The sequence below is a fragment of the Cyrtonyx montezumae genome, unplaced genomic scaffold (assembly GCF_038088225.1).
Source record: "Cyrtonyx montezumae isolate F1298 unplaced genomic scaffold, pur_monq_1.0 scaffold_8, whole genome shotgun sequence".
In the NCBI taxonomy this organism is placed as follows: Eukaryota; Metazoa; Chordata; class Aves; order Galliformes; family Odontophoridae; genus Cyrtonyx; species Cyrtonyx montezumae.
The window spans coordinates 89,235,257-89,263,247 of NW_027072089.1; the positions used below are offsets into that span (position 1 = coordinate 89,235,257).

Consider the following 27,991-nt stretch of genomic DNA (forward strand, 5'->3'; position numbering starts at 1 on the left):
AAGCTCTAGAAAAGACATTTCTGAAAATGATAACACACTATTTTTAATTTTCCAATCATTCACCAACTAAACTCTCCAGTAGTACAGACATGGCCTCCAACCTTACTGCAGTGTTAGTTTTTACTTTCCACTGGGTATAGAGCAAGTATAGTTCTAAAATAATAGGGTGAAAAGTAATGTCATGGAGAAAAGTTTATTGGGATATTTTTTTTCTCTAGCAAAGCCCTCATTTTGTTGCCATTTAAAAATTCTATTTCACAGACAGACTCTCCAATCAAGGTCCAGACGCCTTTCTTTGAGTAGCCTCCCAATGACCTCAACAAATATATCAAGAAATGGCATTACTCACTGGGAATGCAGATCCTGCGTTCAGCTCCTACTCCTTCAATAAGCTGGAAAACTTGTGTGAAGTGCAAACCAAGAAAGGATTTTTCTACAGGAAGGCCAAACTTTTGCACCCCGATGAAGACTTGTGCTACTTAGCACACCTAGATGACCGGACGAGGTTTGTGATCATCAATGTAGGTGGTATTAAATACAAAATTCCATGGACCACCTTGGAGAATTGCCCTTTGACCAGGCTTGGGAAGCTAAAGTCTTGCAACAATTATGATGAGATCATGAACATCTGTGATGACTATGATGTTAGCTGCAATGAATTTTTTTTTGACCGTAATCCTAGTGCCTTCAGGACGATCATGACCTTCTTGACAGCTGGGAAGCTGAGACTTCTCAGGGAGATGTGTGCTCTTTCTTTTCAGGAGGAGCTTGTGTACTGGGGGATAGAAGAGGACCACCTGGAGTGGTGCTGTAAAAAGAGGCTGCAACAGAAAGAGGAGGAGGCAGCTGAAGCCACGATGTATGAAGGGGAGATGATGTTTAGTGAAACTACTCAGTGTGCCTTCCAGGACAATAACTGGTTGAGTTTGTGCATGAGAAATCTCAGGGATATGGTGGAGAACCCCCACTCAGGGATCCCAGGGAAGATCTTTGCTTGTATTTCAATCTCTTTTGTTGCCATCACTGCAGTCAGCCTCTGTATCAGCACCATGCCAGATGTCAGAGAAGAGGAAGATCGGGTGAGTGCAGCTTTTTTCAGAGTAAAGCATGTTTTGCCTTGTCGTCTCCTCAGGGAAGGTGACAGGCAAAGCAACCAAACAGGTGTTGTATTTGATACTCGTTTTCACAGTTTGCCCAGAGAAGCTGTGGTTGCCCCATTTCTGGAGTTGTTCAAGGCTAGATTGGATGGAACCCTGAGCAACCTGATCTGGTCCCTGAATTAGTGGTTGGCAACTCTGCCCATGGCAGAAGGGGGTGGAAGTAGTGATTTTTAAGGTCCTTTACAGCCCAAGCCATTCTATGATTCATGCTGTGGAAGGCTGGCCAGAACACAGAAAGCATTTATACCACTTAATCTTCACCAGTTTCCACAAGCAGACAGCTTTATCTAACAGATTTATTTTCTGTTATTGTTAACAAGATGACAAACTAGCTGTTGGGGTTATAAAAATTAGCTTTGCTTGAGACTTAATGCTTTGAATAGTGTTAAGAACTAACAGACCCATTTTCCTTAAAAGTACTTTAACATACTGCTTTTAATGAATTCTCAGTACCTGACTGTAGAAAACACATTTAAAAATACTTTGATGCTATAGGCAAGGTAAAGGGCAGGGAAGCTGAAGCAGCAGTGTAACAGCAGAAACAGAGTAAATGTCCCAGTTTTCAGACATGCATAGTATTCTCAGATGTAATCTGTGGATACTTCATGCCCTTGAAAATCAAGTCTATGGATATTTTGTTTATTTCAACAGATTTCCTAAGAGTTTAGTGCTTTATTTGTGGTCCACATTCCTAGTATTATCTGCATGTAGGCCAATGAGAGCTCATCTGAAGACTGATGGAAAAGGGTGTTTACATTTTAATTAAGTATGTGATGAAATGAGTTTGGTGTGAAAGAGTTTGCGACCTCTTCAGTCATACTCAAGTCTGTCAAAGAAATATTTGGGCATCTTTTCCAGTTCCCTGGTCATTAAAGGTGATTGTGAAATTGACCTACCAAAACAGTACTTCATCCAGTCGAGTTCTGTCTATTAACTGAATGCTAAGTGCACCTCACAGTAGATTTTTCCTTGTGTGCTGTCATCCACGTGCTGAATGGCTTGTTGCTCACTGCAGTTAAGAGAGTGCTCATTAACTGACAGCAGACAGTGTTTTGTACTGTTGAAAGTAAAAAGGATACTGATGGAATGGATCCAGCAATTCCACAGAATCCTATGCTGCATTTGACTGAGTACTTCATGTGCAGTTAAACTTCACTCTTCATTTGTATGCTTAGGTTAAGAATCAACTGAGTTGCGTGATTTGAATCAAGCTTACTCAATAGCAGCAGTTCACTCCAAGAAAAAAAATGGCATCGCATTTGGCACATTGCTTAATGGTTGATTCATTGTAAGATCTTTGTTTTTAAGGCTTTTTGTCATCTCAGGTTTGAGGATAGCTAAACTAGGTATGTTAAAAGTTATAGTGTCCTAATAAATAAATAATATTTTAAAAGATTATTTCCAAAATGTATGTTTTTTACTCTAACCAGCAGTGCTACAGTACGCTGGAATTTTAAGCACAAGGGATATTTTATTTTTGGAAAATGCAGTGTATTTATTGTTTAGATATCCCTGTGTTTAAGCGATAACTGAACAATCACTGTCAAAATAATCAGTTAGAGGTTGGGTGCCTTACATTTTTACTAATTATCTAAACATAAATAGGGACTATCCACTAATAAAATTAGTAGAGCAGGTGGAGCAGAGTAATAAAAGGATAAAGCAAACATATGACTGGAATTCTTGGTAAGCTGGAGCCATCAGAGCACATTTTCATACATGCAAATACAAAATGAAAATAAAGGCAAATTTGCTCTTAGAGAAGTGGAGAGTCTAAAAAAGATTTAGAAGAAAAGCAACTGAATCTGAGTTCCTACTGCAGTAGGAGTAATGCAGCCCTCAAATAGGGAGCAGTTATTGTAAGCTGGAAGATTTTCTGTATGTGGCACTAGTGAGACTGACACCAGAATACTGCAGTCAGTTCTTGAGTTCATGTTTTTGATAGCTTTATCATAAAAAATGGGAGAAGGTGCAAAAAACCTATATATATTAGACACCTGGAAAAATTGCCATATGATAAGAAGTAACATTTCCATTTGTCTAGGTTATAAAAAAGATTGTAGGATGACTTCATGAAGCAAAACAGAGGTTTTTTGTGGGGGTAGTGAAAATATATCAACCTTTAAATTAAACTAAGCAGAAAAGGTGTATGGGAACTGCTGAATCATGACCTGAACCACTGATTGGTCACCTGAGGTGAGCACCAAGTCAGCCATGGGGGCACAGGTGAAGGTGATATACCTGTGTGATTGGAAGGGGTGGAGCCTGGCTCCACCTCTCCCAAACCCCATTTAAGGGCTGACCACCATCAGGAATGGGTCTCTTCTCAGAGATCCCTCCCATATGGAGTCCCCCTGTGAGCCTTGTCATCCTGAATGTGAGCCATCTTCTCTTTTGTATTATTTGTATCCTATCTATATAGAACTACTCAAAATATACCATCATCTATACTATTTCTTTGTGAAGTACCATCCTTGGGAGTTATTTACCCCACACAAGGGACGTGTGATTCTAAGCTGAATCCTGATAAATTCATATGGGAAACTAGTTGCCTATGTTCATTATTGCAGTGTTTAATTACTGGGTCAGGCTAGGAAGAGAATTAGTGGATCTTGTGGGGTTTTTTTGATGTTTTCAGTTCAAAGCTTGATGCCCTTCTGGTTGTTAGCCTTCAGCTAAACACATTCTACTTAAATCAGAATTAAACTGCTGATTTCAAGTTGTAAAGGTGAAATGCTTGTGATATGAAGGAGATTGGAGTAAATGATCTGTTTTTCTGTGCCCTTAGATTTTAAAAGTGTAGAACTCCTGTAAATAAGCTTAATTCTACCCTTTGCACGTAGGACAGTGGACAGAGTGGAAATTGTTTTTGTTGTTGTTTGTTTGGTTTTGTTTTTTGAGGCAAAGTTAGCACAACGAACAGGTGAAGGATCACTTTTAACATAGCTTGTTTTATCTAATGTTCCTTGTCTGTTACTGAGTCAGTGCAGGTCAGCATTCTATTTGAGCTGTAATTAGTTGTGCCAGAAGTCATACATGGTGACTGATTTTGGTACTACACAAATGCTTCTAAATTTCTATGTAGATGTTCTCTGTGTCAGTGAGGCTGGGCAAGAAGTCAGGCATCTCCCATGTGGAATGGCTTGTAGGATCAGAAACCTAGGTTGCAAACTCCTTGCACGTTATCCATCTGTGGGTGGTTCAGCAAGCCAAAGTAGCTCATCAAATAATAGTGTGGAGAGAAGAGAGTTCATACAAATTCAAAGTTGTGCTAATCATCCTAAGCAGTATCCTAAGTACCTTGTGTAAAATCTGTACCCAGGGATAGTATTTGGTCTGATTTTGCAATCTCCTAATAAGAACAACATGTATCTGCATCCCTTCTGGCTAAGGAACAAACAAACAGTAAACATTATTTCAAGGACACACAGTACTCAGTGCATACATTTTCCAAGCTATTTGGCTTGAGTTATTGTTATGGTTCTATGTCAGAGCGGTCCTGGTAAGTACTCTGATTAATAAGCAGTGGTCTTTTCCCTGAGCTGGCATTTTTTTGGAAAGCAAGAGATATATATGCCACCTTATGTCCTGTTACTGCTACAGGGAAAGAGAGAAACCAGTAATGAACAAAACATACTGAAGTACAATTTTTCACACCCTGATCTTTTAATATGATGTGAATGGACCAGCTGTTATCTCAGTGATGTATTGCAGAGGTGTAAATGGCCTCACATGGTTGTAAATGTAAGACCTTAAAAGACTCAAGTAATTAACAAGTGCATGAGGAAGTTATTTTATGTGTTTGCCTATCTCTTTTAAAATACAGAAGAAGAATCAAATGTTTTGTTAATTTTATTAGCTGCTCCAGATGTTCTGGATGACAATGACAATCCCTAGTGGTAAGAGTGTGGGAAGGATAGTGTTCCATGCACTATAGCCATCTTGTTCTGATTAATGATTGCCCTGATTTGTCTCAGATGTTACTCTTTGGAAGTACTATCAGATTCAAGGTGCTGCGCAATAATTGCTAAAGCTGGCAGAATCAAATCCTAAGCTACTTTTAACTTACCAAACTAGGGCGTATATTCTGTGATTTTCTTATTTTTTAGCTTTTATTTACTGATTAAATAAAAAAATGCCAATCTAGTCATGTGCATATTAAATCCTTCTAAAAACTTCAGGATATAGAAGTGGCTTAACCAGGTTGGGAATACATTACAGAAAAAATCTTTAAGAACACTGTAAGAGCCAAGCAACCAAATGAAAAGGAAAGGAATCTTCTGAAAGGAAGATGGTCATCATGCTAGACTCTTCATGTTTTCTTGATGGAAACAGAAATTTAATCCAGTTCTACTTGAAAAAGAAAGTTCCCGCCTCGCAAGAAAAACAAGTGATAAGCACAGAAATCAGCATCAACCATTTTGTCCTAATTCACAAAAGCATTTGTAGGCCTGAGTCCCACTGAGCTTCATAATTTGTAGTGGTATTGTGTAAAAGCAGAAGAAAGTCAGATGGTAATGGTACTTCCTCCTTCACTGTGCTTTCTAATGTATTGGGAAATGCTAGTCTAATTAGAGATGCTCTGATAGGAAGTTACAGTTCAATAACCTTAAGCTGAAGAACATTGCAACAAAGAAAGAGATTTCATAAATAATGAAGTTAGTAATTGCTCATAAAGAAGCCTGAAGCTACTTAACCTCCTAAGCTTAATTTACACACTGTGCTTCAGCATTCATGGGAAATAGATAAATTGTGAATATGCGTTTTAAGCAGACTTATGACTAAATATTTTGTTTCCCAAAGGTAGACAACTAATTTCAGACAAGGTTAAGAGAATATTGTGTGATGAGTTGCTGTGAGAAGTTGTTGATGTAAAGGCTGGACGAGCAGTCAGCGAGGTGGGTTGAAAACAGCTGAGCCCAGATGATGGTGATCAGTGTTGCAAAGTATGGTTGGAGGCTGGAAACAAGCGGTGTCTGTTTGGGTTCAATTCTTGGTACAGTTTTGTTGAACATCTGCATTTATGATATACATGATAGGTCAGATTGTACTTGCATCAAGTTTGCTAACAGAAAACCTTAAGTTCTGCTGACACAATAATGTGAGGGGTGACTGATATTCCAGAGAGTCATGCTGAGGGTTCCCTAGAGGAGACAGGCTGGAGAAATGAGATGGTAGGAACCTCTTGAAATTCAACAAGGGGAAGTGAAGAGTCCTGCAGCCAGGGAGGAACAACCTCAGTTGCTAGGACTTACTGAAGATTCTGCAGCTGGAAAGTTTTTTTGACAGAAAAGGATATAGGGGGCCTCAGGGACATCAAGGTGAACATGAGCCATCAGTGTGACTTTGCTGCTAGGGAAGCTAATGGTATTCTGGGCTTCATCACACAAAAAGTTGCCAGCAGGTTGAGGTAAGTGATCCCTCCCTTCTTCTCAAGTGTTGGTGATGCAAAACCCCAGAGTACCATGTCCAGCTCTAGGCTCCACAAGAGAGATATGAAGCTACTGAGAGTCCAATGAAGGGCTATAAAAATGATGAAGGGCGTGGAGCATCTGCCCTAGGAGGGAAGGATGAAAGAGCTGGGACTGTTCAACCTAGAAAAGAGAAGGCTCAGAGAAGCCTTATCAATGTCTATAAAATCCTGAAAGGAGTTTTAAGTAGAGTACAGAGCCAGGTTCTTTTCAGTGAGGCCCAGTGACAGGACAAGTGGAAAAGGGTATAAACTAGAACCAAAGAGGTTCTGTCTGAACAGCAGGAAGCACTTCTGCACTGTGCATGTGCTTGAGCACTGGTACAAGTGTCCCAGAAGAGTGATGAGTCTCTCCTTCTTGAGATAGTCAGGTGCTGCCTGGACATGGGCCTGGGCAGCCTGCGATGTGTGACCCTGCTTAAGCAGAGATTGTACCAGTTGGACCCAGGGGTCCCTCCCAGCCTCAACCAATCTGTGATTATTAATGTTGATTTGTTTAGGTTTGTAATCTAAATTGATTGTTAAGTGAGAGAGAAATGTAAATATTCAGAGCCTCAGAGTCAGAAATGCCAAATATTTTTGCCAAACATGAATGAAAGATAATATCTCATCTGAGTCTGAGGTACTGCTAGATGGGGAAAACTGTCATTTTTAGGTTAATTCATTTGCTGGTTCAGTTATTTCATTTTTCACTGGTTTATTCATTAATTCATAGTTAATTCATAGTTAATTCATTTTTCACTGATTTCAGTGAAAAAGATAACAGAGACGAGTTGTTATTGTTGTTGTTTTCTGTCCTAAGATGGCATTCTTTTTAAGACTCTGGAATGAAGTTTTCCATTTTCATGAAGTTCCAAATCTAGCACTTTGTTTTGTGACTATTCAGCTACTTTTCAGCTTGTGATACTGTGGTCTTCTTAATTTTAACGCAGCCACATTTGTGTTGCATAGATAAGTTGTTACCATGAATGAAAGTAATAAAAATTGTTTTTCTTTTCTTTGTGGAATAAAGTCTTAAAGGAAGACCCACACAATCAACATAAAACATGTATTTAAAAATTCACTTCTGGAATTCTGAATAACTATTTAGAGTACATAGGCACTGCGGGTCACATTTTATTAATGTAATCTTAAGGAATTGGACTAACTTATTTCCCTGGGGATCATCTGTAAATGCTTTATGCTATTTTCACGGCTCTCCTGTTTAAATGCAAAAGCAATGAGCTTTGGCAATATATTTATGGCATCTGTACTTGCCCCTACATTGCTATTTGCATATTGTATTTATTCTGCACAGTTCAGGCCACAACTAGCTGGAGTCCAGGAAGAGACAAAATAACTTGGTTACATATGTGACTTGCCTGTTCTACAATATCATAGACAATGAAGGTTCTGTGGACTCCTAGGATTCATGTTTGCTTTCATGTTCACATGTCCTTACTTAGTGTACATAGCAGTTATAGAATTGCAGAGCTGTATTTTAACTAGAATTAAAGTGTTAATTTATTTTTTCCTTTGCAAGCTTAAATTTTCTGCTCAGATGATGTTTAATTAAAAATGGTAACGTAAAGGCCAAAGTATGGATTTTGATAGCATCCTTTACCCTCAGCTTTAGTCATCATAAATAAGCAAAAGTTTGTTTTGATGTTTGCATGCTCCATTGTCAAGGATGGAAACTATCCTACACTGTAATATATAAATGTAAATAATATTATATTATAAATATAATGCAATTGTAATAATGCACATAAGATAGTGACTTAACAGGATTTGAGATGGCTGTATACGCTTTCTAGAGTGTGGGGTTGACACTCTTATAGGAGACCATCCCATTGAGTCACAAAGTTCAGGGTGGACCTCCTTGCTGTCTGAACTCTTTGAACCACAGAGGTAAGGAGCCTAGGTGCGACTGGATCCAGTCGTAGTCCCAGACTTGGTCAGTAGTTTATGTCAAAGGAATTACATGTGCAAATTTAATCTAAGATATGATTTAGCAAAGCTAACAAAGCCTAAGACAAACTATTAGTCACTTCCCAAAGATATGTATTGGCAAGGAATCTTGATGTCAGAGTGTAAGGAATTTCTGTGCAGATGTAACCAGCTCAAGAGGAGATCTTGTTGTGCAGCCCGCTGCCATGCAGAAGAGCTCAAGGGGCTCTTGGGCTTCTCACTGTTTATGGGTTAGATAATTGACTCATAGTCATAGTTTACTTTTTAGGCACATACTTGATTGGTCCTCAGTTGTCAAACTGTGTGTCTGCTATCAGTTCTTTTGTCCCTGTCCACCTCTTCACCTCCCCTCCTTAGGTTGGGACAGATTTGTGGCTATTATCAGTACTGTTCATTGCTTTCCTGTGCAAGGCTTTGTGTACAAGGCCAAGCCAAAGGAAGGAGCTGAGGGAAGTAGGGGCAAAGGGAAGTGTGCCATTACAATCTACCTCATGTACTTTCATCTATTATTTTGCATTGTTTGTGCTCAGATTATGAATGCATTTTCATACATTAGCCTGGGAACTAGGGTTCTAAGCAAGGAATTTTATTAAAGAAACCATCTTATTTGATATAAGATGCACTTAGTGTATGATAGCCTTACTATCTTGAACTGAAGAGTAGCTGCAAGGATCTGCAGTACAAGTCTGACTCATCGTGATGTGGTCTCCCAGCTACTATCTGATGGGTAGAGAAACTTGCTGTGCTTGTCGCTTTTCAGTCAGCTGAAATTTAACTGACAGCAATTGAAACTGACAAGGTTTGAAAGATAAAATGCATGTTGCTTTTTTGGGTAACACACATAGCTTTTAAAACCAAGTAGCCAAGGACCTCGGCACTGTGCAATCTAAACCTTAGATGTTGAGTTATGTGGGTTTTTTTAAGAGTTGTCAGCATCCTTTATCTGCCTCCCCTGGAATGTGCAGATACCAATAGCAAAGTGTTCTCTACAAATATCAAAAAGTAGTGGTCATGTCTTTTGAGTTTTTTACAGAGAACTGTGCTTTGTGATTCATCTGAATTATCCAGTCCTTAATGTAGAAGAAATGTAATAATCTTTCTTTTGTGAATCTACACATAAATCTTTACCAATTATCCAAATACAGCTATTTGTGTGAGAGTATCTCTTAAGTAGCAGCTTAGTTTTCTGAGATTAGGATTGTTGTACCTATACATAAGGGAAAAACGTGATGCTGTGAGTTCCTCAAACAGCAAGGTTGAAGAGAACTGCTCTGCTCTGCCCTCCTCCACCAAGGCCTCAGGCTGCCTGGAAGGCACCTGGTCAGGTAGCGCACAGCACACCGGCTTTGACAGCACTGGTCAGAAGTAACATTTCCCCTTTTGCAAGGTCACCTTAAGATGCTAATGAATAGAAAATGATTTAAGGAATGATTAGTTATTCATGATAATGCTTCCATGGATAGAGTGATGCCTAACAACTGGTATTTAGTCATGGCTACTTTTGGAGAACTCTCTCCATTTCTCTTTCTGCTTGGCTTGGTTGCTTCTCCTGGAAAAAATAGAGATTAAAGTAAGCATTTTGATTTTCTACAGTGCTCCTTCCCCCCCCCCAAGAAATGTCATGCCTTCCTGCTTTATTTAGCCTGTTTAACTTCAGCAGATATATCTATTTGTTTAGTCATGGCAGCCTCATCAAGATAAAATACAGGAAACAGTCACACAAAAAAGCTGAAATCTTTCTCTGTTTAGACTGCAGACAGAGCATGGTGCTGTGGAACAGCTTTCCACAGAGACCCACCGTGAGTCAGTCTGTGTCCCCTCTGCTCAAAATTCCCCATCACAGCAAAATTACAGCCTGAACTATTCATACCATGGCTCTTACTAATTTAGGGTCTCAGGGAAGGGCACGGAATAGCTTTTCCTGGTTAAAGAGAAATGTTTTTATGGGATAAGGAGCTGCCTTGGAAGATTTTCAGGACAGTATGTTACAGTATAAACTTAGGGAACCTCCTGAGAATCTCTACAGTGGTTTAGGCTTAGAAGTAAAAAAAATTGAGAGCATTTCTTTGCCCTGTTAGCTTGGGGACGCAGCAGGAGTTGAGTACAATAAAATTCCCACTGACTTGTTAATGACTTTATGATGTACTAATGAACTCTGTCTACAGAATATCTTCTCATGAATAAATAGCAGGCTCAGGTTGTCTTTTAAATATTGTATAAATATGCTATAATATGACATTAATGATAAATAATTAAACAACTAAGACTCATCTGTAAAAGCACTAGCAGCTCTGCCGTGGTATTAACTGGTTCGTGTATGATACAGTGTACTTCACTGAGCAAAATGTGCTCATTTTTAGTTTCTTTTAAATTTCTGTGGTTCCACTGCCATAGGTATCTGTACCTATCACATCTCCAGGTAAATCATCCAGGGAGTCTCTGGAGCAATTTCATGGTAATAGTTGCTTAGCCTCCAGTCATATTTGTAAAATTAATACAACAACTCAATATAGCCTATGTTGTAATATCCTCAGGGTACAGCAAATCATCTACTCTCCATTCATTGTTCCACTGCCTTTCACAAACCAGCTTGTGCTATATGGTAATATTGAACATTGTCCTAGTGTTTTGAAAGAGAATAATCTTTTATGTGTAATAAAAATAGCATCTAGATATTCACCTCAGAACTCCAGGGTATGTTGCTATTCATCCCAGAGGTTTGGAATGAAAGAAAGCAAACAGATTTGTTTGGCGAGATCTCATATAACAAAGCTGGGGCAATGAATTGATTGATGTGCACAGCACTAAAGCATTTGAAATAATACATTTTCATTGCTTAAAATATAGTGATTAAGATGAAATATAGAAGTTCTTGAAATTGAAGAATTTTATAGTGTCCATGGGGACATTAAAACTCACGACAAATAAAGATTGTAGTAGTATACAAATGGTAAAGAAAAGTTACAAATTTTGCAGTAGCTTTTATAACAAAGGCTGAAGAAAGGACTGTAAGAAAACTCTTAAGGTAGGTGGACTTCAAAAAAGTAAACATAATATTAGTTTCAAATAAACCATTAAATACTGAGTGCTATCGGCAACACCTTTGAGAACCACAGCATAATTAATTCTAGTCTGTTCAGAATAATACTCATTAGTCGAAGTTAATAATACAATTTTTATAAGGTTATGAAGTTTCCTGGAAAAATGACTTCTGATGCAGGTACTTTTACTTCAGTAAGATATTAGAATTAGTTCTACGTAATGTCCTCTCCCAACAAAAATGGCATTTCTCAAAAACTTACCTCTGATGTTAAATGTTTTACAAATTTCTATTAGATCTTAAAATCAAGGCAAGTAATGTGAGAAATAATCACCTAGTGACAGTGTATGTGGAAAGACATGCTGCTGTCTCTGGTTTTGGCATAGAGTTACTTTGGTATTTTGTTAGTGGGTATTGAGGAAATATAAAATGTTTGCAAATGAAACATACAGATAGCATAGAAACAACACATTAACCAGGTGCTAGAAGTACCTGACTGTAAACTCAGCACTGTTAACTGCATACGTGCCGTGGAATGAGTTTGGCCCTCTGATAGCTGAATCCTGACAAAGGAACCTTGTCCATCATTGGTTGTACTTGCTGCAGGGGCTGGGGCATACTGCAGTCAGGGCTTAGTTCCAGCACACTGTTCTCTTCAGACTTTGGCTTGTAGGTTCATTCATGAGCAGAATGCCTCAGCCAGAACGGACTGTTCACTTGGATGAATTCCAGCACTCTGACCACTCTGGCATTCCCATGGCAGGCACACCTACCTTTTCCTTCTCTCTCTGCTCCAGCTAAGCCTGGATACAAAGAAGAAATATAGAGAATAGTGTGAAGGTCCTCCAGTACATCCTGAGCTGTGATTGGAACTCAACACGCTGTGCAGGGATGATGACAGAACAGAAACTCCAACACGTTTCTGAAAAGTCTGCACACAGTTTCCATGGGCAGAAGCTATGGATGTTTTCTTCCCATCTGAGGCTGCCTGTGCACACAGTGCTGCCTAATCCTAACGTAAGTTATGCAGTTCTTATATTCTGCTTCAGTGTCACAGAAAGCTATTAACCATTGTCATGAGCAGGAGAAAGAAATAAGGAAGAATGCAGGCTTTCACAGTGGTCAGATCCATCTTGCAAAAAATCATCCACATCATAAATTCAGGAGCACAGATTACAGAGCTTTAGCATAAGGGTAATGCAGGAGCAGATTGCCAGCTGTGACTGAGCCACTCCCCAGCAGGAGAGCCAATCCAGCCAGAGGCAAGATGTGCAAATCCTTCACTTGCTTTCAACTAATAGGATAAAGGGGAAGAGGGGAAAAGAACAGGCTTGAAAGAAAGTGTAGGAGGAAAAGAACAAGCCTGACTCTTCCCTCCTTTCCCCTAGGTTGAAAAAACAGATACCACCAATCCTTGTAGCAGGTTACAAAAAACAGTAAAACTAATGTGGATCACTGAAATGGAACCAGCAATGAGTAGGGGGCAGGAAAAACCTATAAATGAATTGAAAGAAGGTGAAAGAAAGGGGATACCAGGGAAAATAAGAGAGAAGTTAAACTTTAGAGCGCTGTAAAAAATTATGGCCTTCCCTGTGGTGTTGTGTGCTATGGAACAATCCCTGGTTTAGTTCAGGCATCTGACCTGGCTCCACTCTGCCCTGCCCCTTCATGGTGGTAGCCCTGGGAATGTACCCATCACTCAGCAACAAACAAAACATTGGCTGCAACCACGACAATAAACAAGACTGAGATTTTTTTAGTGTGTGAGGCAGGCTTGAAAAAAGAGAAGAAAAGAGGATGATACTAGGCTTAGGAAGCTCATAGTTGTATACACTGCTTATCTGTTTGTGAGTACAGCTAGGTACAATAGCATTGTTTTTCCTAGCACTGACATTAGGTCAATGGGAAGAGTTCATAGATTCATAGATACATTAGGTTGGAAAGGACCTACAAGATCATCTAGTCCAACCATCCTCCTATCACTAAGCTACTCAATCAAATCCCTTAGCACCTCATCTAAACGCTTCTTGAACAGCGCTAGGGATGGTGCCTCAACCACCTCCCTAGGCAGGCCATTCCAGTGCCTGACCACTCTTTCAGAGAAAAAGTTTTTCCTCTAATCTAAATCTTCCCCGGCGCAACTTGTGGCCATTCCCTCTCGTCCTGTCATTATTTATGAGGGAGAAGAGGCCCACCCCCTCCTCACCACAACCCCCCTTCAGGAAGTGGTAGAGTGCAATAAGGTCTCCTCTGAGCCTCCTCTTCTCCAGACTAAACAATCCCAGCTCCCTCAGCCGCTCCTCATAAGACTTGTGCTCCAGACCCCTCACCAGTTTTGTTGCCCTTCTCTGAACACGCTCCAGGGCCTCAATGTCCTTCTTGTAGTGAGGGGCCCAAAACTGAACACAGTACTCGAGGTGTGGCCGTACCAGAGCTGAGTACAGGGGGATGATCACCTCCCTGCTCCTGCTGGCTACACTATTTCTAATACAAGCCAGGATGCTGTTGGCCTTCTTGGCCACCTGGGCACACTGCCGGCTCATGTTAAGCCGAGTATCAACCAACACCCCCAGGTCCTTTTCCTCTCTACATTCTTCAAGCCATTCTGCCCCAAGCCTATAGCATTGCATGGGGTTATTGTGGCCAAAGTGCAGGACCCGGCACTTGGTCTTATAGAACCTCAGCCCAGCAGCCTATCCAGATCCCTCTGAAGGGCCTTCCTACCCTCAGGCAGATCGACACATCCTCCCAACTTGGTGTCATCTGCAAACTTACTGAGGGTACACTCAATCCTCCCGTCTAGGTCATCAATAAAGATATTAAACAAGATGGGCCCCAAAACTGACCCTTGGGGGACACCACTCGTAACAGGACGCCAGCTGGACTTAACGCCATTAACCACTACCCTCTGGGCACGGCCCTCCAGCCAGTTCTCCACCCAGGGAAGAGTGAACCTGTCCACACCACGGGCTGCCAGTTTCCTCAGGAGAATACTGTGGGAGACCGTGTCAAAGGCCTTGCTGAAGTCCAGGTAGACTACATCAACAGCCTTTCCCTCATCTACCAGTCTGGGCACCCAGTCATAGAAGGAGATGCCCTTTGTGAACCCGTGCTGGCTGGGTCTGATCCCCTGGTTGCCATGCACATGTTGTGTGATCTCCCTCAAGATCATCTGCTCCATAACTTTCCCTGATACCGAGGTCAGGCTGATGGAGGAGCAGCTCTCTGACCGTCTAGGATCACAGGGGGTGCATTATGCGCTCCGTCCCAGACTACAAGGTCAGGGCGAAAAATACCCTGTGGATAACTGCTCTGTCTATAAAAGACAGATGTGAAGAAGGCATTGAGAACTTCAGCCTTTTCTTTATCCTCCATGGTTACATTCCCTGCTGCATCAAGTAGAGAAATTCTCCTTAGTTCTTCTCTTGCTGTTAATGTATTTGTAAAAGCATTTTCTGTTCTCCTTTACTGCAGTAGCCAGTCTAAGTTCAAGCTGGGCTTTAGCATTTCTAACTTTCTGCCTGCAAATCTTGGCCAGTTCTCTGTAGTCTCCCCAAGTAGCCTGTCCCATCTTCCAGAGGATGTATACTGTTTTTCTCCCAGAGTCTCAGCAAAAGTTTCTGGTTCATCCACACTGTTCTTCCCCTCCAGCTTGACTTGCGGGACTCAGGGACAGCCTGCTCCTGTGCCTTTAAGATTTCCATCTTGAGGAGCATCCAGGCTTCCTGGACCCCTTTACCCCTCAGGAGCGAGTCCCAAGGGACCCTTGCAACAAGTGTCCTGAGCAGGTCAAAGTCTGCCCTCTGGAAGTCCAAGGTAGCAGTTTTGCTAGTCACCCTCTTGACATCAGCAAGAATAGCAAACTCCACCATTTCATGGTCACTCTGGCCAAGACAATCTCCAACCTTCACATCTTCTGATAGTCCTTCTCTTTTAGTGAAGAGCAGGCCTAGCAGGGCACCTCCCCTGGTAGGTTCTTGCACCAGCTGTGCCAGGAAGCTATCTTCCACACACTCTAGAAATCTCATGGACTTCTTCCTCTGCATAGTATTATATTTCCAGCATGTATCAGGGAAGTTGAAGTCCCCCATGAGAACAAGTGCTGGCCATCGTGCAACATCTACGAGTTGCTTGTAGAACACCTCATCTATCTCTTCATCCTGACTAGGCGGTCATGATCCTACTGCTTTGTAAGGCAGCTCTGTCTCTCTTAGGCTCCTCCTTTCAGAGGCGGGTGTTTAGTCTGTATGTTGTTACTTACTGTTGAAACTGTTCAAACTACATATAAGTGCCCTTGGCAAGTACTCAGCCCCATGCTCGCTGGTTCTGGAGTGTTTTGATATATGATGCAATGGTAGATAACCACCATCTTGACATTGCAATCCTGCCACATTTATGAGAAGTAAATGTCCTCTAAATGCTAAGTGGCACTGCTGAAGTTTTTTGAAGCAAGGCTACAGAACTGAGTCTGCCTTGTTTTCAGAGTGCTAAAATAGAAATTACAAACTAGGATTCTCCAGAAATCAGGAGATGAGTTTATTTGCAAGGTATTCAATGATATCCTGGGATGCATTGAAAAAAATCACAACTGGGATGTCAAAGGTGACTGTCCCCACCATCTCTTCTGCTCTGGTGAGGCTACTCATGGGAATACTGTTTCCAGTTCAGGGCTCCTCACTTTAAGAAAAACAGGGAACTACTGAAGAGAGTCCAGCAGAGGGCCACAAAGATATTAGGGGCCTGGAACATCTCTCTCGTAATGAAAGTCTAAGAGTCCTGGAGCTGTTTAGCCTGGACAGGAAAAGACTGAGAGGGGATCTTAGCAACACTTAAAAATATCTGAAGTTCATATATATATAGATGTTGGCCTAGGCTTTTTCTGTGGTGCCCAGCAACAGGGCAAGGGGAAATGGACACAGATATACACAAGAAGTTCAGTACAAACACGAGAAGAAACTTCTTTACTGTAGGAGTGATGGAACACTGGAACAGACTGCCCAGAGAGATTGTGATGCCTCCTCTGGAGATATTCAAGACCCACTTGGGTACTTTTCAGTGCAACCTACTCTAAGGAATCTGCTTTGTCAGGGGAGTTAGACTCGATGATCCCCACAAGTCCCTTCCAACCCCTACAATTCTGTGAGTCAGTGATTCTATGACCACATACGTGTTCTTGAATATAAAGGTTGTAGGTAATTAGATATCATTAGTAGCTTACTTATGTCTTAAATGCAGCCACATATGAGTAAGTAAGATGGGAATATCAGACCTTGAGGCCCAGCTTCTGCAGCTTTAGCCCAAGAGCATCATTTCTTTTGCTAGTTTAAAGTTACAGGAATGTATGTATTTGGAGGTGAGTGCAGTCCCCTGTTGTCATGGGTTACTCCCTCACACATTTTCAGAAATTGAGAAGCTTCATCATAAAATGTCTCAATGTTTTCCTTATCTTGCAGGGATGACTATTTTGGAACCTTATTTGTCTTCTAGATTCTAGATTCTAGTCCAGATTCTAAAAACTATTCTGTAGGTATTTTGTCTCCTGCTTACACTGTTCTTTAGATTAATAATAATCATAGAACCCCAGAATAGTTGGAACGGATATCTGGTCCAAACTACTGCTCAAGCAGGGACACCCAGAGCAAATTGCTCAGAAGCATGTCTAAATGGCTTCTGAATGAGTTCTTTTTGCAGGCACCTCATGTGAACTGAACAGACCCTTTCTTCCCAGCTCCTACCTCACCTGCTGGTTGCCATTACCTCCATGTTAGCATTGCCCTGTCAACCAGTCATGAGTAACATTGGCTGTTGTAGCATAGCCAGCCACCATGGGAAGCTTGAGCTATCCTGTTTGACTTTGTGCTGAGGGGGACAAAGGAATGATAATTAAGGATTAAGCAATTAAGCAATGAAAGAATGAAAAGGATTAAGTGCCGTTCTGTCATCTGAGCTGAGGACTATAAACATGCAGGTAGTAGATGAAGATGATACTTTCAGCTAATCCACACACATCTGAAAGAGAACTTTTGACAGAAACCGTGCCTCTTCTCTATCTTCATTTGATGATGGCAGACAACTCAAATGGATTTGTCTGTTTTTAAGACATCATCCTTCCTGCGCATGAGTGTTTTTTGAACAAACAGATTCCTTCATTTATTTATTGGGACTCAGTGAGCTCCACATAAAGATACTGGTCGATTGCTTTGTGTACGTGCTTTTATTTTCTAAGCAAGAATTTAGTGTCAAGACTAGTGTCAAGGGTGAAGACTGACAACTGTGAGAAGCTGTGTATTCATTATAATGAAGCAGATTACAAACATTAGAAAACCAAAGGAATACAAATTGAGGAAATACCTCCCCATGAGGAAGTCATTAGGCAGTGAGAATGCATGTGAGCCTTAAGAAGTATCCTCAAACAAAATGTTGCCCAGAATGCATTGCTAATCCTTATGTTCTGTTGTAGCCTCTCCATCTTTCTTTCTGGTGTGATCAGGCCAGGAGGTAGCATCAGCTGGCTGACAGAGTACAAACTAATCACAAGTTGCTCCGAGCCATAGCCACCGAGTCTGAGGAGTTCTCAAGATCTTGAATGTCTCAACATCATCCCCAGTCTCTGTGTGTGTGTTGCACTGTTCTGTTACTGATAGACTACTGAAGAGCAGGGAAATTGATGGTGTTCTTGGGTATTTATGGTCTCTAATTCTTCACATGATGTGTATTCTTTGCATTTCTTAGTTTTTGATTTCTTTCCATAAAGCACAGCCAAATAATACATTTCCCTCCAAAATACTGTTGCTTTTTGAGAATTGGATTTTAAACATGGATGCAGGTAAGAGAAAAGCTGGTTGAGAAGAACATATTGATGGGAAGACATTTCATGTACCTAGTACAGTTTGCAGTACTAGTTACCGGCTTTCCATTCTTCCCAGCGATTCATCTTCCTCTGATATTCAGATATATGTGCCCAATCTGTGCTAAGAGGACTACAGGATTTGCAGGGAAAAAGGTTAAATGGGTCTCTTGGCTTAATGTTTATGACTCAGAAACCTCCAGCACTAATTAACTAACTTTGGTTGTGCAGTTTAGAGCTGTGATCATAGAATCAAAGGGTTTGGAAGGGGCCTTTAAAGATCAACAAGTCCAACCCCCTCACTAAAGCAGGTTCCCTACAATAGATCGTACAGGTAGGTGTCCAGACAGGTCTTGAATATCACCAGAGAAGGAGAATCCACAACCTCTCTGGACAGCCTGTTCTGGGTCTCTGTCGCACTGACAGTGAAGACGTTCTTGTGTTAGTGTGGAACTTCCTGTGTTCTGTTTTATGCCCATTAAATACTGATAAGATGAAGTATGAAGGCTGAGGCACCTCCATGGCCCAAAGCAGCAGGCTGTTAATGGACTGGGCACAGTAACTCTAGGAGCTGGTTCATTTCTTGGGCCTTTGCAGTCTCCTGGGTCATGAAGGCCACCTGTGTTTATCTATTCATTTTTAGCCTGTTTAGTCTGCGAGGATGGTCATAGGCCACTACCATATAGGGATAAACTCATTGTGCACATGGTGTTCTCTTCCCTCCCGTTCACCCTCAGACCCTTTTCTGAGCTTTCTTTTGACAAAGTCGTTTGGCTGCATGGTAGCATGTATGAGGAGCAGTTTGAGACAGTGATGCAAGGCAAGCAGAGGTAGGCATATTTCAGTAAGCCCTTAGGTTCAGACCGCAGCTGAGTAGCACAGCGTACCATTTTACAACCTGATTTGACTGGCTTTGGGTTTTGGCACACCTTGAAGTGATTACTTTCTGGTGGTTATTGTGTTTTTGGGCATCTCATTTATTCCTATTGGTGTTCCATGTTAATTTGCAGCTTCATCAGCAAAATTAAAGTTACAGGCTGAAAAGTTTTGAAAAGTAGTCATTTGAGGCTGTATTGTATTGGGGTCAAAAGAAATCCAGAGAGAGAAGTCTAAAGTAGGCATTGTACGAGAGCTATCTCACATCAGTAATACCACTAAAGGCTGTTAGTGATAACGTTCCCCCATAAAGACAGCCCTTCTCCATAAAGACAAGGCTTTCATTACCTTTTCTAGCGGCTGGATGAAGCAAAAAGCTTCTGTGCAGATAAAAGTGTCCACAGCAAGAAGCAGAGGGCTCTTCCATACCCTTTGGCGACTTCAGAAACAGAAACCATTGCTTTGAATTCACAGAGAACTTTGAGGACAGACTGTGCAGCAGCTGAATCATCTGAGCCTAGAAGTACAAAAGCTGCTCATAGCAGGTGAGCTGCAAGTTCAGACTGACCCCAGCTTTAATGTCCATTGTACCAAATGGCAACAGTGGAGTCCGCAGCTGGTCACCAGAAGAGAGAAGCATGCCAGTGCTGAAGGCAGGGGCTGCACCATTCCAGCACTCCAGCAGCAGGTCACATATTGAGAGTCAGGCACTCATCCTTACTGTGAAAACTGGATGGAGAGTTTAACCAGAAAGTCTCTTTCCATCAAGAATTTTTATTTCTCATCAGAAAATGCCAGTGTGAGCAAAATCTTTCGGTTTTCTTTGAGTGTGTGTTACTGGTAATGTTGATTTTGCTGTAACATTTTTCAGGAAAGGATTCTTCATTTCAAAGTAATTCTTGGGGCAAGAGAGGACCCTGACCCAGTGAGGTAGTGCTGGGCTGTGGCAGAGCCCATAGCAGGTTTCCATGCTGCCTGCTTCAGAGCAGAGTTGGCTTGCTTACCAGCCAGGCGACCATCCCAACTATGGACTGCTGCATAGCTGATAGTATGTTGGGGAGAGAGTAGGGAGGAAAGGGGCATCCTTCCTCTAAGTTTCTGCAGTCACTCAGTGAAACAAGCACTTCAGCCTCACCCCCATGTCTGGCACCATAAGTTGCTGGGCTGGGGACTGCCTCTCTCTCTGTGACACCACAGCCAGGCTAGAGGCTTGTTTTGTATGAGGGCCTCTCTCTGATGCTGCCCTCCCATGCTGAGACCTTGATTATATCAGAACTTCAAGTTCCACATTTCTATTAAATAACAATTTGATCTGGCGTGCACAGTGCAGCGTTTAAAAAACATGACCCAAAAGGGAAGTAGGAGAGAATTGAAATAACCTTTCAGAAATGTCATGATTTTAAAGCTTATGTAAGGGTATTCATATGCAATTCTTCTCATGGTTTTGAGATTTTTTCTTAATATATATATTTGACAGGGAGATAAATTCTTCTCTATAAGGGCAAAGAGAATGGGTCTTAAACTTCTTCCATGGAAGTACTGTGGAGCTTCTGATGCTACAAGAATGTATGCAAAACTGCACAAGAACTAAGATGGAAAGAGGTGATCTAACATTTGACATCTATCAGAGCGGGGAGATGGTGTCACAGCCTGGGAGATTCTAGAGAAAAGTCAGCATTTGTTCTCACTAGAGACCAGAGGACAGCAAGGATCAAGAAATGATGTAACAAAGCCCAGAATTTTTCTTAGGCATAGTCCAGGGATGTGCTAGTGAAAGGGAGCCCGCATCCAAACCAGAATGCTTCTGAAAGGTGGCCACAATGAGTACCATACAGAGCAAATGAGTACAGCTGGATTTGAACTCTGGTGACACCAGCTTTTCTTTTTGTAATTTTCTCAGTCGTTCCTTTGGCAAAGAAAATATATCCCCAGAAGAAAGACTGTGGTTGGCTTTTTGACAACAAATTTCTGTAAATCCTTGTGAAAGAGGCACTTTAATTTAACTGCACAGAATTACTCACTAAGACCTTTCTTTTTTTGTGTGTGTGTGTCCTGAACTGACGTTAACATATGGTTCCAAAATCCTGTGCAACTGTACACTACTACCACTGCTTTTTGTTGTCAGAAGCCTAGAATGATGTTTATTTTATTATATGATAGTACACATGTTTAAAAAATATAGTCTTTTAATACTAGGAAGGTGTATTATGAGTGTCTTCTGTGCTTGCCATTCATCGTTTCTTTGTTCAGACAGCTAAAAGACAAAAAGTAACTTACAAAAACTAAAAGAAAATAAGTATTTTTCCAAGGCCCATCTTTATAAAGCCATATGAAAATGTAACTGTAAAAATACATCTGTTGGCAAGACAAATCTGCTTAGTTAGTATGAGAGCAAGCTATTTCACTTAGAAAAAGCAAAGAGCAGCATGTCGATACGTGTTTATGGCAATGATATAACGATATGTTTTTGAGAACATACAGTTTTGACACAGATTTGTTTTGTACAGAACACTATCCAGTTCTCTTGAGACTTGTTTTTCCTGTATTCTGATCACTAATTAGTTATTGGTTTCTGTTTTTTTTCCATCTGTGTGTTTGTTTCTTTGCTTTTTGATTTTGTTTTCTTCAGTGGGAAAAGAACTCAAAAACCTCACCAGCGTTACAGCATGTGGACAGACTACTGAATACACTGTTAGAAGTTCTGGAAAGGAAATTTTTTTTTTTATTTTTTTTCAATGGTATAATCAAAGGAAAAAAAACTGCAGGCAAAAGCAGCTGCAGGCGAAAGTAGCAGAGTGCAAAGAGCGTGAAAGGCATTTTTTCTGTTACTGTTTGTGATTTCATGTGAGGACTGATTCAAGTAATACCTAGATGTGACTGAAGCACAGTTCAGGGAAGGAGAAGACATTTAATTAATTAAAAAAAGGCCTTTGGCAGGTTAACTGACACACGGGCCTGCTTTCTAAGACCTGTACACACCCTCTTATTCTCAGGACAGCTATCAGACAGAGTCTGCCCTACTCAGATTGCAATAGGTTAATAATGATATTGAGAAAGAGTAGCACTTTGCTGGAGATAATTAAACATTAGCTAAAAGAGGGGATTGTTTCAACCCATTAAAATGAACACTGTGGCAGAGCAGTATTGCTCCACTGCTGAAAGTAAACATCACAGCATCCACAGTGTTTTCTGCCAGCTGCAGAAAGTGGGGAGAGTGGAAAAAAGCCAGAGGCCACCATTAGTTCTGGATGGAGTACGTTGCAGCTCTTTATTGCAGTGACGGATGTTGGTTATTGCAGTGAAGATGCTGGTTTGGTTCTACTGTACTGGATGATCCAAACCTCAGACATAGCCAAGCCTTTCATGCTCTGCTGATGAAGATTGCCAGGCTGCTCCTGTGCTTATGTTCGTGCTGTAGTTCTGCAGGAGGAGTGGAGATATAAATAGCAAAGTCATAGGTTTGTGAACCTACACAGGATAAACAAGTCACTATGTAGGAGGGCAGATCGAGTCTCATGGAAGATGTCTACACCGGTATTCCCTTAATGAGAAACAATTTTCACTACAGTTTGCTCCCCCACCAAAACTCATACAGAATGACTTGGGGAAGATTACCTTTCCTTCTGCACCAAGTGAAGATCATGGGGGCCAATTAGATGCAAAAAAACTATTAAACAGTGTAGCATCTTCATAGGTCTATTCCTTGCCTAAATTATACATAGGCTTCACTGACCTTAATCATTTAATGACAAGAAAACTATATGCAGTGCGTATCAGAATTAGGACCACCTCCTTCCAGCTATGTCTCTTAAAGCAGATACATTTTAACCTCTATACGTGGTGGTCCAGGTAGTGATGTACCCTTCAGAGAAAGTAAATGTGCATTCTAGACTTTCCTTCTTGCTACTTCTGCTGCTTTGCTCTAGCTTTAGTCATTTTTCTGTGTGTTTTCTTCAGCAAGTCTAAGCTTGATCCTTTTCTGCAAGTGCAAGAACAGTACCAGGAGCTGCAATTTACTTACAAACGTTGCCCTTAGGTGTGAGGTCAAGCATATTCTGATAAGGGATTCCCAGGCAGTAGGGCTCTGGGACAACAATGTCTGGTTTCCTGGTAATGAGGTAGGAAGTTACCATAGCACGAGTGAAGTCCTTCCACTGACCTTGTGAGCTTTAACTCTGTGTCATGGAGCCAGATTTGTAATGTGCTATAAAAACATCTTAGTCCCTTATCTAATGGGAGAGCCTTGCAGCTTAGTTATGATATGATGGCAGAGAAGTCCTTACTTATACTACCATAGAGCAGTATGCTTTGTCCCATATGTTATATTAGTGAAAAAAAATACTTAGGACCAAATAATTGTCTGATTCTTGATTTGTTCAGTGAGGCAGAAATAAATTCTAATCTTTGCATCTAACAAAATTAGAGAGGAAATTAAAGACTCTGAGCTACTACTCTAGTAAAATAAGATTCTCCTCACTGCAATTTGCTTTAGATCTTGGGAGCAGTTTTTTTCAGTGGGATAAATAATTTTTCTCTCCGTATCAGCATGACCCCATGGGAAACAATTGGATGTATATCATGTCCATAGAAAGTGGAATTAAAAAAGCCCTACAATCATAGAATCATAGAATGGTTTGGGTTTGAAGGGACTTTTAAGATTATCCAGTTCCAATCTCCCTACTATAGGCAGGGACACCTCCCACTAGACCAGGCTGCTGAAAGCCCCATCCAGCCTAGCTTTGAATTGCTCCCAGTGAGGAGGCATCTGCAGCCTTGCTGAGCAACCTGTTCCAGCATCTGACCACCTTTAGAGTCAAGAGTTTCCTCCTGATATCTAGTCTAAACCCACCCTCTTCCAGTTTTTAAAGCCATTTCCTCTTGTCTGGTCACTTCACACCCTCATAAAAAGTGCCTCTGCAGCTTTCCTGTAGGCCCCTTTCAGGTACTGGAACACTGCTAGAAGGTCCTTCTGAAGCCTTCTTTTCTCCAGGATGAAAAGGCCCCAGCTCACTCGGCCTGGGGGAGCTGCTCCAGTCCTCTAGTTATCTTCATGGCCCTCCTCTGGACCCACTCTGACAACTCCACATCCTTGTGATGGGGGCCCCAGAACTGGACGCAGCACTCCAGGTGGGATGTCATGAGAGCAGAATACAGGGGCAGAATCACCTCCCTTGTCCTGCTGGTCACACTTCTGTTGATGCAACCCAGGATACAGTTTGCCTTCTGGGCTGCAAGCACACATTGCCAGCTCATGTTGAATCTTCCATCAACTGACATCCCCCAAATCCCTCTCCTCAGTGCTGTTCTCAAGCCATTCTCTGCTCAGCCTGTATCTGGGCATGGGATTGCCTCAAATCAGGTGCATGACCTTGCACTTGTCCTTGTTGAACTAAATGAGGTTGGCATGGCCCCACCTCTCAAGCCTGTCCAGGTCCCTCTGGATGCCATCCCTTCCCCTCTAGCGTGTAAATCTTTTATAGTGTTTACTACGAGGATCACAAATGCAGGCTCTGAAGATTCCTTTTCACATTTTTTTTCCCTATTGACATCTCTTTATTCATTGTCTTGTAGAAGAGCACCTCAGCATTTTGGGTTATGTCTTGGGGTAACAAGTCTGTTAAGTCGTTGTGATGACACTACTCTTTCTGCTGACAGTCCTGGAAACATGCATCCAGTCACTCCCCCACATTTGGGGGAATGCTGTAGCTAGTGAAGAAAGTCTCATCACTCCTTTGCTGTTATGTTTCACAGCAAGGATTAAACAGTGTATAAACACTTAAGGGGTGATGAAATTAGGATGTGTCACTGTGCAGTAAAAATTTCCTCAGCTCTGTGTAGCAGGAAGGCACCTGTGGTTAGTGAGTGGGCAGAACTGTTTGTAGATATGCTAGATTCTCAGATAGTCTGGTGGTGAACTGGAAACCAGTTTGATGCAGCCTCTCTGCTCTTTAATTCATTGCTGTAATTTAGTATAGGCAAGCAGAATGAGGTTCTACATTTGTATCTAATACCCACTGCATTCACTGGAAGTTTCGTACTCACTACCGTGAATCACTCACTACCTACAGGGTTGCAAGAGTTTTCATGAATGGTTCCATGTCAAAATAGTTCAACCATTAAAAACACACATCTCCTAGAAAAGTATACACTTCCCTTCCTCACAAAGCCACCAGCACATTAATACTTCTGAGTATTTACAGAGAAAACTGTACTAGTCCTAGAATTGTCCACATAAAAATGTATTTTGAGAAACTAATTATTATTCAGTGGGAGTAGCAGAGAATTACCACAGTATTTCTGTTGCTGAATTAACAATCAAAGAACAGGCATCATCACCATTATTGTTCATTAGTGTTCAGATGCTGTTCAAATGCTCTAAGGCTAGCTTAGTTTCAGTCTTTGTAACTAAAGAACTAGGCTTCTGTTTATTTTCCACAAATCAAGCTTGTGGCACTTTATTCCAACCTTTTTCTACCTCAAAAAGCTTGAAGACATCATCTTGGTCCAAAGAAGGCTGTAGAGAACAGATCTTGTAAGGAATGGTTGTGAGAATTAGGGTTATCTACCCTAAAGGAAAAAAGACTCATGGGAGCCTTTATTGCTCTGTGCAAGTACCTTAAAGGAGGTGATAGCAAGTCAGAGGTTGGTCTCTTCTCCCAAGCAACAAGTGACATCACAAGAAGGAGTGGCCTGAAGTTGCACCAGAAGATATTTAGTTTGGATATTAGGAAAAATTTCTTCACTTAAGAAGGTTGTGAAACTTTGAAAACAGGTTGCCCAAGGAGGTAGCTGAGTTGCCATCCCTGGAGGTATTGAAAAGATGTGTAGATATGGTGTAGTGGTAGGTTAACAGTTGGACTGGATGACCTGAGAAATCCTTTCCAACTTAAATGCTTCAATGATTCTATGGTCATTATTTGTTACAGGTTTGATAATTAACAATGGTCTGTCAAGCTCCTCTTCTTTTTCTTTGAGAAATACATACATTTGTCAGTACCTCGTACATGCATCTTACTTTAGGGCTAGTGAGTTAATGATCCTTTCAAAAACATTCTGTATTCTGTGAACACCACAACATAAATGCTGTAGGTGTTTATGAGCCATTTATATGCAATTTATTGATAAGGAAAGGTGGAATCTTCAATTTATAAATTTTTTTGAATCATGTACTAATCATTTCTAAAGGGTGTTAAAAAACTTGGAAATGAGTTGTGTGCCATCAGCCTTTCAGCAGGGGGCTGTCTGGCTGACAGCTGATATCATCACGCTGGATTCTTGGCAGCCTCCAGAACATCATTAACCTATCCTACAGCCAAAGTCATGGCTAGTTGCACTGTTCTTCAGTTATCAATTCCAACTGCTCTTAGTAGAGATGATTATAGCTTAGTAGCTAGCAGTTTGTATCACTGTAGCATGCTATTGGTACTTTTCTTTTAAGAAATACAGCTCTGTTTCTTTGATTTGCTCTCTAACAAAATTTTTTCCTCCTCCCTTTTTTTTTTGTTTTTCTGGCTCCTTTTCTCCCCAGGGTGAATGTTCACAGAAGTGCTATGACATCTTTGTGCTGGAGACAGTGTGTGTGGCTTGGTTTTCATTTGAGTTTCTTCTGCGGTCCATCCAGGCAGAGAATAAATGTGCTTTCCTGAAAACCCCGCTCAACATCATCGACATCCTGGCTATCTTGCCTTTCTATATCTCTCTCATTGTGGATATGGCCTCCACAAAAAACAGCAGCAAGCCTGGAGGGGGAGCAGGGAACAAGTACCTGGAACGAGTGGGCCTGGTGCTGCGCTTCCTGCGGGCCCTGCGTATCTTGTACGTGATGAGACTGGCGAGGCACTCGCTGGGGCTGCAGACTCTGGGGCTTACTGTGCGCCGCTGCACCAGGGAGTTTGGGCTCCTCCTGCTCTTCCTTTGTGTTGCCATGGCCCTCTTCTCACCCCTGGTGTATTTGGCTGAGAGTGAACTGGGAGCCAAGCAAGAATTCACAAGCATCCCTACCAGCTATTGGTGGGCTGTGATCTCCATGACCACCGTTGGCTATGGGGACATGGTGCCTCGTAGCATCCCGGGACAGGTGGTAGCCCTGAGCAGTATCTTGAGTGGTATTTTATTGATGGCCTTCCCAGTCACTTCCATCTTCCATACCTTTTCCCGTTCCTACAGTGAGCTAAAAGAGCAGCAGCAACGAGCAGCAAGCAGGCAAATGCACCAGCTGGAAGAAAGCACCAAACTCGCTCGTGGTGGCAGTTTCCAGTGGCTTGCTGCTGCATCCCCTCAGGATGCTGCCAGGAGGTGCTGGACCAGGAAGCCAAGAGAAGTTGTTGACCCTCCACAGCTAAAGAAGTGAGTTGGCAGCACAAGAAGCAGTGAACATGAGGGGAAGGATCAGTCTGCAAGCAGAACCCCCCAAACTGCCTACATTAAGGACAACACACAGGAGATTGTCCCTTACAAGCAACTTTCAGTCTCAAAGGCTCACTGAAACATGTCCCTAGAAACTCTACCAAGTACAGCTTTGCTCCACCGCTAACTGTAAGGCAGCTCTTTTCTCCTGAGCACCTGTTTTTTTTGTGAGCCCCTGGGAGCAGCCAGCCAGGAGGCCGTAAGGAAACTTCTGGGGCAGTGAGCGTGCCCCTCCTCCCTGC

The 27,991-nt window shown here is 41.6% G+C and overlaps 1 protein-coding gene across 1 annotated transcript; it reads left to right on the top strand.

Moving 5' to 3' along the window:
* The first annotated feature begins 268 nt into the window (after positions 1-268).
* Positions 269-27,923, top strand: KCNG2 (potassium voltage-gated channel modifier subfamily G member 2). Its single transcript, XM_065751860.1, is given in 3 exon segments — positions 269-1,079; positions 26,872-27,637; positions 27,640-27,923. Coding segments are annotated over 3 exon segments (1,542 nt in total). The 5' UTR covers positions 269-335; the 3' UTR covers positions 27,672-27,923.
* The last annotated feature ends 68 nt before the right edge of the window (positions 27,924-27,991 follow it).